This window comes from Pipistrellus hanaki, assembly GCF_964339955.1.
Source record: "Pipistrellus hanaki genome assembly, chromosome: 8".
NCBI lineage: Eukaryota > Metazoa > Chordata > Mammalia > Chiroptera > Vespertilionidae > Pipistrellus > Pipistrellus hanaki.
The window spans coordinates 79,213,320-79,225,430 of record NC_140510.1 but is presented as its reverse complement, the minus strand read 5'-3'; the positions used below and the strand labels follow the sequence as shown (position 1 = coordinate 79,225,430).

Below are 12,111 nucleotides of genomic sequence, written 5' to 3'. Positions count from 1 at the left end.
CCCTGGGAATAAAAAAAAAAATAAAAAAATTTAAAAAAAAGCCTTGGTCTCAAAATAAGATCCAATCAATTACCTTTACAGCTTTATCATGAAGTTCACCAAAACTATTTAAAATGTAATTTATTGAATAGTATTTCAATGGTGAAAGACTGTCTAACTCAATTTATTTTACCTTCACTACATTATATGATAGTAGAGAATATAAAAACTTTAAAAGAGTAAGTAAAATATTTTGAAAAACAAGGCTCAGGGACAAGTTCAACCTATTAAGAAAAGTCTGCCTCTCGGACACAACTGTTTTCATAATACTAAACCTGAAATGTTCGTAATGTGGTTCAGGAATAGTTCCCTTTGACACTGAATAGGAAAGGAAATGTGCATGTCATCTATAAAGTCTTATTTCTGCAACTCAAAACCACCAGGGAGATAACTGAGTGGCAAGCAAATGTCCAAAATATCCCCCCAAAAGGTGTGTATCACATGCAAAAATGTTAACTATTAAAATATAAAAACAAACTGATGAAGGGCATGAGTTATTGTGCTTCAAATGGCAGGAAAATAAATCTGATTTTACCACATAAGAAATTAGAGGAAATATATATAAGCTGTTTTGTAGTTTACTGATAAGAAATTCTTATAAAATTTCCTCTGAAACAATTATACATTGTTTAAATGGCCCTGTGAGAAAGACATAGATAGAAAAGGAGTTTTTTGTTTTGTTTGTTTTTTGTTTTAGAAATATTAAAACCCTTGGAGTTGGGGGGAGGAGAGAACTACTTCACCTATTCCTCACATTTAGCATGCAGACACTTTCATTTCCATAATTTAGCTATGGGAGTAACATTTAAAATGCAGACTCTAATTTACTAAGGCAGTTTTATAATGTCTTAAAATTAGAGATTTTAATTACAGCTAAAAGACTTTTAATGTAGCTGCTAATGTCACCTTATCGATTAAAGCCTAATCAAGCTAATTTACATGTTTTCCAAATCCATGTAAGTTTTCAGCCTTCTATTTTATGATTTTGTATAAATCATGTTTGTTTTCTACTCCACATGTTCCTTATTCAAAAATCTACGTTTTTCTTAATTGTCTTAATTTACACTATTAGAAGAACTTATTTCACTCAGTAGAGGTTATAGTTCTCCATCAGTGTCGAGTCATTGGTGCTTCTGTTTTCCAAAAGACCTTGGAAGAAGTTTACTATCAGGAACATAGTCAGTGAGCTTATCCCCACTGCCTTGGAACTACTTAACCTCCTATTGAGTATTGTCCCATCCTATAGAATAAAAGGCTAATATGCAAATCTATTGAACGGCGGAACGACTGGTCACTATGATGTGCACTGACCACCAGGAGGCAGATGCTTAACAAGAAGCTGCCCCTTGGTGGTCAGTGCACTCCCACAGGGGGTGTGCCGCTCATTCAGAGGCCCGCTCATGGCTGGCAAGCACAGCAGGAAGAGGGCCTGAATCAATTATGCATTGTTTTAACATGGCACTAAAAAAGATGGCCATTTATAATTGGTTTGTATATCCAAGGAAGGAAAATTATATTCAGGGTCATCTTCTCTTGTTTGGATATGAGAATATATTCTTTTCCGGTTGATTTATTTGCAAGGAGCAGAAGGGAGTCATATTTTAGTTTAAGCCTTTTTGGATTCCTCCCTTTCTGCCCCCACTTTTTAGCTTCCTTTTTAGAAGTAACAATACAGAAAAAGGGAGTTCTCACATGCCTCTAGTAAGGTTTCTTTTATATAAATTATTGAAGCCTTTGGATGGATATAAGCTATATAGGGACTTCACTTTCACATGGAAAAAAACAGGCTCCTATCCCCTCACCCCACTTAGAAAGGCACCCCTAACATAATGCATGTAGCCAAAGCCATGGGCTGGGAGGAGGAGCAGAAGGGACCATGCTGGGTTCACCTTTCTCCTGGCCTAAGTGGGCCTCTGCGCTGTGCGCTGGGACACTGGGGAGCACACTAGAGGCAGTCCACTGGGAGCGGAACAAAAGATGCTCATAGTACTCCTCATCGGAACTGGGAGGGTCATCATCAGGCACAGACACCGAGATGGAGGGGACTAGGAGTCTACGCCTCTTCCCGCTGGTGGCAGGTTCGTGGCTGGGGAACCTGTGTAGAGGACCCACTTGATCCTCAGCCCCTTCATCTACAAACAGACACACAGGAAGAAATTGCAGGGAGAGCTGGACAAGACAGACACAAGGTCAGACAGACAGACAACACCTGCACAAGGACACAAAGGGCCACAGAAGCAGCACCACGGAGAAGGATTAGCCAGACCAAGGTGATGGGATGGAAGACGGTGAATGCTTCATGCTTCAGGAGCCACTGAATTAAAGCCATCCCATAAATAACCTTGTAATTGATCTAATGAATCAAATGCACTGACACCCCTGCTGCATAAGAGACCTTATCTATACATTCCCCTCAAACAAGTCAGAAAAACCATGAAAACACTGGCAGAGAGACAAAGCATTGCAAAACAAATGCATCCTTTGGAAGCTATTCTTTCAAGTAGATTAATTTCTCCTGTGTTTATATCAATTTATTTATCAGTAAAAAAAAAAAAAAAAAAAAAAAAAAAAAAAAAAAAAAAAGAAAGAAAGAAAGAAAGAAAGAAAGAAAAAAAAAGAAGGTAGTTATGATCTTTTTGATGATGGGGGCAAATAGTCCTGTTTGAAGCACAACCTTAATTGTCTGGGATGCTCACATAGTTAGCATTTTGGTTAAATTTAATTTTTAGTTACCGATTTTAACCAGAAAATAAAGTTTAATTTCAATCTTGTTAAGAAAAATCTACAATGCACTATTTTTCTTCCCTGCCTTGCTAAGAAAATGCAGCCGGCAGGACTAAGTCCTAGAGGCATCCTTTGGAACATCTAATTTGCATACCAGTGAACGTTTAGGGTTTTAAGAAAGCCCCTAGTATTCTAAACTTGTTTTCGTGCCTTATTTCTCTTCTGAAAGCTCAACAGAGATACAATCAGCTGAGACTTTCTACAGGGAGGACATCAGTCAGATTCATCAAGATTTTATTCCATGAAGTTTCATTTGTACTACTGGCTCTTGGCTGCTTCCCTATTTCAACCTCCTCATTCCATATTTCTCACTCAAATGCTAAAGGAATTGCTCTCATCTCTGTCCTTCCCTGTGTCTTGGCTTCTAAAGATGCATTATTTAACTATCTATCCTTATATATACAGGGGTAGATTAGTCAGCTTCACATGTGGATTCATGTATATTTTAATGAGCTTTAAGGATAATAACAGTGAACAAAACTTGGCTTCATATGTGTAGACACTGCATCTCAGACCTGTGTGTCAGGTTACCAAATTTGCTAATCACTGTTTATTGACTTACATAGAGAATAATTTTACAAATTTCATAAGTCTTAACAATAACAACTGTATAGCAGAATTAGAGCATTAATCTGAAAATGTACTGTATTTTTAAGGCAATAACTTATTTTCAGCAGCCAGGTGCTGACAACTGGAAATAAGTCTGAAATCATCAGGATACTCAAATAACGTTTCAGGGGAGAATACTTCTAATCTTTTTGAACACATTATTTACTGACTTCCCTGTGGAAGTTGTTTCTGGATGGGTGTTCAGAACTCTCTCATCCATGATGCTTATTCTATCACGGGATAGCAGACGCCTAAAATTACATCTGATATTCTTAGTTTAACTCGGCACGATTTCTCAGCCGAGCCAATAACTGGCTCTAACCTGGTCTACAACACTGGATGAATCATGAGGCCTGGGCTTGTCATGTGTCCCACCCATTCACATTTCCTCCAGTGACTCTCTGAGGCTGTAAATTCCCCAGCTACCCTAGTTACCTCTAAAACCTCCAATATGTTCAACACATGGTAAGAACAATCAACAAATGAAAATGTCATATTCACCTCTCTGCTGTTCAACATTTACTTTCTGGGGAGTAGAGCAGACTGCAGGATAAAACTAAAGAATTGAAAGCTGAGTTCTGGCAGTATAAGACACTACTCCTTGGATTGGGGTAAGCCTTTTGAAGATTTTGACCTCCTCTTTCTTGTTGCTGTTGCTCTTTGAAAGTGAAAAAAACCCAGTCATACTTTAGATCTCTTTCATTTCAGAGAAAACAGTTATTTTCTTTCTGAAAAGTTTGACTCTAGTCAGAGAACAGCAAAAGCAGCAACAACTGTAAGGGCTGCCATGGAAAAGGAGTTTCACTGTCGTGTTTGTCTGGACCCGAGCCAGGCAACTTCATAAAGAATGTCTGGCTAAGTCCAGTCCTCTCCTGGCACTATGAGCTGTCTGTACTCCAATTTCTGTTTGGGACCCATGAGCCTGATGTCTATCTACGTTACAAGTCCCAGAGGTGTGTCAGGGATGTGATGCTGAGAGGACAATGGCCAGCAAACAGTGCACGTGGTTCCAGTGACAGTGATGGAAGACAATAGATCCTCATTTGCTATGGAATTGTGTGTGGCAGGTGCTCTTGGTTCATACCTAATGGAGGTAGGATACATAATAATTATAAATAAACGAATTATTTATTTTAGAGTAATTTGGAAAAAAAGGGGGAAAATGAATCCAATAGTTTATAACAAATAATTTTTAAAAAACACCTCTGATTGGAAGACCAAGTTGTTTTCGCAGTCCTGCACTAAGAACCGAGACGAGAAACAGCATTAGGGATGCCATGGGGCGGCTGTGGCTGCGGGGAATGTGATTTGGATTTGAATTCTGGATATGCCATCCACTGGCCTTGACATCCTGGGCAAGAAGTGCGAGTGAATCCTATCTCTCCCTGTAGGTTGCTAGGAGGAGTAAATGAGAGGATGTCTGAGGGAGTGCCAAGCACAGTGCTGGATTCCATACACGTCAGCATCTATCAGTGCACTCAGGCAGATGGTCACGGACCTCTGCTGGTTACTTTCATCTGACATCAAAGCTAGACTTGAGAGATTTATGAAAGAGTAAACTCACTTCCTAACAGCTAATTTTGCTGTTTAAGGTCAGAACTGAATGCTTTCTTTTATTATAAGTATACAGCTTCTGGGGGCACTTCCATTGCCACAAAAAAATTGCATTTCATTTTAAAACTGTGATATTTGAAAGAACAGGGTAGCTTTATGAACCTTGCAGTGTTACATGGCTCTTATTCAGAATGCTAACCTTCTAATGGTTTCAGTGGAGAAATCCATTTTTCTTAATTTGCTTTCATGCAATCTATTTTTTAAAGGAAAGCATCTGAAAATTTATCTTGGGTTAAATAAGGTTTGCCATGTTAAACCCAAACTTTGTATATCACCTCTCTTGGGAATAAATGAGTAGTCACTTTTTTATAAGGGACTGAGTGTCACGGGGTCTCTGTGACTCAGTAGTTTTAGTCTGTTTTGGCATCACGTTTTCTGCCCCACAGCCAATGGCTGTAGGCGGCTGGCCCCAAGTGCATTGTTCTCTGTCACTTCTAAGCCCTTCCCATTCTGCAAGCTTTTGACTGAAGACTCCTCCATTGGCCAACTGGGTTTGCTGCCCCAGAAGGATATGGAGGGAAATTTTTCAGATTAGCAATTATAATATTGCCACATCACTGACATAGGAAAAAACACCCTAGACTTCTGGAGCAAACCAAAGAGGTCAAAAAGATCCCTGCTTCTGTTTTCTGATGATTCCATTATTCTTGCATGGGCATCCAAATCCCAAATAACCACCATGATGGTGAGGCCAAATTTGAAAACATCCTACCTAGTTCAGTGTTCATTTTACTATACCTGCATTTCCTTTCTAAGTGTGGCTGTTGTTTAATTTTTTTCCCCATCAAAATCCCTTTAAATGTTTCCCAGAATAAGCACATATTCTGAAAATTATTAATTATTAATATTACATTGATTATAATAAATATTTATAAATGACAGTAATGAACATATTGTTATTTTTAGTGGAAGCTTTCATGGTCCCACTTTGGTAAAAAATAGCATTTAAAATTTTTGATAATTAATAAAAAGCCTAATTTCCAAAATTATTGAACTCAATTTAATCTAAGAGTTCTTGCATTTGTAAAAGGGGATTGGGCTGTGGCAGTCACTGTGCCCTTAGATTACGGTTGTTTTGAGGGTGCGTCAAAAAGGATAAAAAAAAAACTCTAGAAAAAAATCTCACTTGTTCCATTTCCATTGGACTTGCTATGAGCAATACATTAACTGAATTTTGGCTGGGTCTTTACAAAACAAATTGGTTTGACAAATTGAAGAGTTGAATCCTATCTTGTGGCTTGTCACTAATTTATTTTCTGATAAAATAAAGTTTAAAAAGTTTTTAGAAATACTTTAAGAGTGGTTAAAAAGAAAAGAGGCTCTAACCAGTTTGGCTCAATGAATAGAGCATCGGCCTGCGCACTCAAGGGTCCCAGGTTCAATTCCAGTCAAGGGCATGTACCTTGTTGTGGGCATATCTCTGGTGGGGGGGTGCAGGAGGCAGCTGATTGATGTTTCTCTCTCATCGATGTTTCTAGCTCTCTCTCCCTATCACTTCCTCTCTGTAAAAAATTAATAGAATATGTTTGTTTTTTTAAAGATAGGGATGGTTTAATTGTCCAGACAATGTATCTTACACATATATAAAGTGAGAATACTACTTGGTCTTTTAAATTAATTAGGTAAAGCTTGTAAAATGCACACATTAAAAATATAACTCAAAAATGGTCATCCTCTTAAAAGCAAATCATTAGGACTTCGTATAGCTCAATATTTTTTGAAAAATTTTAATAAGAATGTAAGTTTGAAAATGTTCAGAATAAAATACCTTTGAATTGCTTTCAATGGGAAGTGATAAGTTGACATTTTCTTAGAATATATTGAAACAGCCTGTGGAAAGTACTGAAATATAAGGGAGGGTTATACTCAGGATAGTGACACCTAAGTTACTAAAATGTAAATGCGACTCTACATTTTATTTATGTTTTTATTATATTCATTATACACCCTTCCCCCTGAAAGGCAGACTGGGTAAATCCCCAGATAAATGGTGACCCTAGGGCCCTTCCTGCTCCAACCCCCATGTAAGAGTAAGAAGAGTAATTCTGTGACCTCCAGCGGACTTGGAGTCATACCCCTCTCTGAGTTAAGAAGATTCTCTGACACTTGAAAGGCTGTGAACAGGGGGCTCAGAAACATTTTCAATTACCTGAGTAAAGTACTATCGTCACTATATTCAGAGTGAAGTCCAGGCCCCTCAACCCAGCTGGCTGCTGCTCACCCTCAAATTCTTCGCTCCTCTACCTGCTTTTCACTCACCATGAGCCATGAAACGCCTTCAGTTCCTAGAACACGTCATGCTTTTGCCCACCTAAATGCCCCTGCATACCCTGGTCTCTGCCCAAAATGCCCCTTCCCTCCACCTTTGCTTGACCAACACTTATTCAAGCTTCTAGGCTCCGCTTCTTAACTGTCCCTTACCATACAATAAAATAAGATTCCTCTGATCCCAAAGTAAAAGTCCCTGTTCTTTTCCTTCCTAGTACTAATCCAACTCAAAATTATGTGTAAGCTTATTTATGGGGTTTCTGTTTTTGCCACCAGACAGTGTGCTCCTTACAAATGGAGATCCTATGTGTTCTGTTCACTAATGTACACCCAGGATTTGAAGAGAACTGCATACATTGTAGGGTCTCCATAAATATCTGCTGAGTGAATGGATGAACATAAGGCAAAAAGAATCGCTCAAATCTATGAATTAAAAGATCAAATCACATTTTCAGAGAATTAACTAATAATCAGTGGCTTTTATGAAACTATATGTACTGATCATAATCCCCAATTTTCTTGTATTTACTAAAAATAATTTAGTTTGTTTAACAATACTTCAGGCAGTAAGTTTGAAAAAAGTCTTCAGTTTAAGAAACAAAAAAAGTTTTGGCCTATAAATCTGTGACAAAAAGTAAATTATATTTATTAATCATTTATAGTTTAGTAATTTAGGAAAATCTGAGGAAATCAAAGAATATTTTAAATGAATCTAATTACAAATTACAAGACAATGAGTCCTTGGTGATGTTTCTATTTTTAACATAATAAAAGGATCTCTAAGAGGGACAACAAAAGGAAAAATAAATGAAGAAATAAATGAGTAAAATGCATGAGCGTTAAATTTCTGATTTTAGTATATGAAAACTAAATTACATGAAAATAACAATTGAGCTGCAGCTTTCCTTTGCTTTCTCCCATCACTCAACCAATACACTGATCTAAGGACCAGTAATAGTTTGCTTTTAAATGATGCCATTCATCACAGATTCTGAATGAATATCCTTCAAAGGCATCCTCTGTTTTTATCAATGAGATTTCAAAAGCTGACATGGCTTTTCACGTTGAATAAATTGTGTAAGTAGATTCATAGACAATAACAGGTCTCAGCAGGAAAGAAGCCATGATCTCAGCTTCCAGTTCATTGCTCTCTGCATCAGACTCACTCATTAACTGCTTTATTTATTCATTGACATTTACTGAGAGCTTGCAACAACCTAGGTTCTAGGGAAGACCTTGGCAATACAACGTTCAGCAAAACAGACAATTCCTGACAACACTTCCCTAAGGGGGTGCTGAGCTCATCAATATATATATTTTTTGTTTAGTCGCTTGTAAGATAAAATTGTGCCATTATTGTCAAAACATTCTATATTAAGTGAATTATTTCTCTGTAGTCATTCTAGCAATTTAAGCACAAAGTTATCTTTTCCTTTATCAAGCATATTTTCCCTTTTTGTTTACCATATTCCTCCACTTCTGATTTTATGTAGATGCATGATTATACATTTGTTTATTAAAGTCTTTGTTTCTTCTTGACTATTTGAATGAGACAGCTCCCAACTGGGTCACAGACTAGCTCATACTAAAGTCCAGTAGTTAGGGATTGATGGATTGATGTTTATTTACCCTTTACCAGAAGATAAACCTGAAACGGCCCCAAAGCCTTACCTTCTTCCACGGCGACAGTCCTTTCTGAGGCTGGTGACGGAGGTGGAGAAGGGGGCAGATTAGCTGTCTCTTCAGCTGCTGAAGACCAAACAATGAAAAAATGAGATTCGACAATTAATTTTTTCAGGCCAGCAGATGTGTGGGCAGTTCTGCCATCTATAAAAAGTCCTCTCTATGACATTCAAGGAAAGACTCAATAGTAAGGTGCACTTGACTTATTTTTAGCTCCATTACCTGATTCACACATTTTTGAAAACCTAAAAAGAAAGAAGAGCATTTAATATTTTAAAATAATCATTTTGTCTTCTCCATAAAAATGGATTAGAGATGCCTGTTAAAAGTCCATCATTCATCCCATTAATTTGAGTCTGTCTGTTTAATTAACAAAAGATTTCATCCTGGCCCTAATCTACTATATAGTCAAACACACACAGGCAGGCATTTTAGTTTACATTTGGCTTGATGGACTGAAAAAAAATTAGAATTCCTTATTGATCAACATCTTGATCTGAAGACAAATGTTACCCTGATTATTCAGTTATTTTAGAGAATGTATTTTCTAAACGGCATTTTGTTCACTGAGTCTGATACCGAAACCCATCATCTGCATGAACGCTCAGAAAAGAAAAATGAAGTGGTCATAGCCAGAGGCAACCTCAGACAGAAACATGTGCCAGTGGGAGCCGAGTCATGTTCTGTCCTTGGCATTTTACATGAAGAAGGACCGAAGAGAACGGTTCTGAAAGCTGTAATTCATTTACAGTCAATGCTAAATTTCCTCAAGACACTTTCTGACTACTCATATGAAGGTAAGTGATTTCAAAAGGAGGACACAGTCATCAGTCAAGGCCAGTGGGAAGATCTATGCTAAAGATTATGTACATTTTTATTTCATAAAGCAGAGGCAGCATTGGGATGGCAGGTGACTCTTCAGCTCTTTGACCCTGTGGACCTTTCCATGGCATACTTTAAGGTTTCAGGTTGAAAAGGAAAAGGCGAGGGTTTCTTTTATTTCAAAGCAACAGAAGTGAACCACAGACATAAGGTCAATGTTTTAGATAACTGCTCCCTCTCTGTTTTAGGAGAAAAACAATAGATGAAGAACATCTGATGGTAATAAATAAGAATATTTTAAATTATGATTATGGGAAAGCAGATTTTTGATTGTTTAATTTTTAATAGACAATTGAGAAATTACTGATCAGAAAATCAAATATTAAGGATACATGAGACTGTAAGAGGAAAAAGGTTATGTTCTATTTTTATGCTTTAAAAAACATACCTTCCTATGGATTACATCTATGTACTTATGAAATAAACCAAAGAAGTTTCCTTTATTGTACTTGGCATATCTATCTATCTACTTATCTATCAATCTATCTATCTATCATTTTTCAATCACCTATCTATATTTATGGAGAGTAGGGGCCGTAAGCCCATGGCTGAGAGTGTTTTGTTGGCAAGCTCCATCACATTACCTGTTTGTTTGGCCCTGAAAGGCATTTGACTTGTGACCAGAGGAGAGACAAATGCCTGCTGAGTGTCCTTAAATGAACCAAGTGAAGACCAGTATCTTACATGGGACACAAAGAATTGAATTCTAACAAATCTCTGATTATAGGTTTTATGTCCTGGTTCAGGGAGACCCAAAGAAGACTATAGTATTTAGACAATCATTTACCAAAACCCACAAAGGGAAACAATTATATTAATCAAAGCATTAGTGCATTTTCCTTACGAATGGGGGCGATGAGATAAGAGTGCACTGGCTTTATTTTTATAATAATTATCTCATGTGGTCTGGAAGTGAAAAATTAAGAATAATTTAGGGGCAAAGTATAACAATAAGCTTATCAACCCTAAAGACTACTCTAATGCCACAAAGACCCTGCTGCGAAAGGTGAAAATTCTGGACATCCCAGTGCATCCCCAGAGAGCTTTCTGATGAGTGAGGTATGAGATATGGCCTCTCTTGGAACATGAAGACGTGATCTGTGATCCGGGAGAGGCAGATGCAGCCCCTCGTCTGAGCTTTTCTCATTTACCTAAAGGCAGGGCTGCAGGCTGGTCTTTATGCTGAGCTTCTTTCTCTTGTTCGCCTTTAAGGACCGCGACAGCCTCAGCCGTGACCACTTGAACTATCCTGGCAGACACCTCCTCTGCAACAAAGAACAAAACATAAAATAAAATGGTGAAATGTCCAAAACAGATAGCAAAGAGGAAAAGTAAATAATACAATCAATCAGAATTTCATTTCCTTTGTCTTCTCCCCCCAAGAGTACAATAAAATGTATTAAACTGCAGAAAAATGCAAATACCTATATTGTAACCATAAAAAGAAAAGGGGAAAGAAAAAAAGAGAAAGCAAAAGGAATTGGTAGTATAAGCAAAATAAACACAGAATGAAAGAAAAATAAGTAAGAGGTATGGCAGTTTCTTTTTTAAAAGCTTTTTGTACCTAGTAAAACAAACACAAAGAAAAGAGAGAATTCATTTTGGATTTAATTTAAATATGTGTTTTTGAGTTTTGCTACAATTTTTTAAGGGAAGTATTATTACCATAAGTGTCTATGCTGTATTTACATAAATACCATGATTTTAAACCTAACAAAGATGCCTCAAAATATGAATTTGTGATTAAACAGGATCAATGCACACAAGACAAATTCAGAAAAACCTGAGAAGACAGAGTTTGGATAAAATACATGGAAATGATATATGAGAGCTACTACTTTTCTACATGGCAGATGTCTTAAAGATCTTTAAAACATCTTTAAACATCTGCTATGTAGACACTGTTGGTAAATACAAGGCTGGATTTTGAAAGTGGACCCTTAGGGTTTTCATCAGGACCAGCTGTGATTCTGTGAGTTGTAGCTTTTATATATCATTTCCATGTATGTCATTAGATCTTTAAGGTCTATGATATATACCCACCTAGTCAGTACAAAAGTTTCATAGAAAAGAGGGGAGGCTTGGTCGGTAAAGTGATCAGTCTGTGAGGATCTTATAACTAGTATTTGAATATTAACTGGTTATTTTTTTTTTATCAATAATGTCATTCTGGTTATGAGACAGTAATACAAAAACATCTCAGGACATATCTGTAAAGTCAAGTCGCCTAAG

The 12,111-nt window shown here is 37.2% G+C and overlaps 1 protein-coding gene across 30 annotated transcripts in view; it reads right to left on the bottom strand.

Annotated features, from left to right (window-relative positions):
* Positions 1–12,111, bottom strand: part of MAP2 (microtubule associated protein 2) — a 223,386-nt gene that overhangs the window by 33,101 nt on the left and 178,174 nt on the right. For 23 of the 30 annotated variants that reach the window (XM_084892944.1, XM_084892945.1, XM_084892947.1 and 20 more), the window contains 2 exons: positions 11,031–11,144; positions 8,986–9,063 (listed from right to left, as the gene is read on the bottom strand). In XM_084892944.1, the coding sequence (XP_084749070.1) occupies positions 8,986–9,063; positions 11,031–11,144 (192 nt within the window). The remainder of the gene's footprint in view (positions 1–8,985; positions 9,064–11,030; positions 11,145–12,111) is intronic. The other 7 variants (XM_084892962.1, XM_084892954.1, XM_084892953.1 and 4 more) reach the window with 1 other exon arrangement.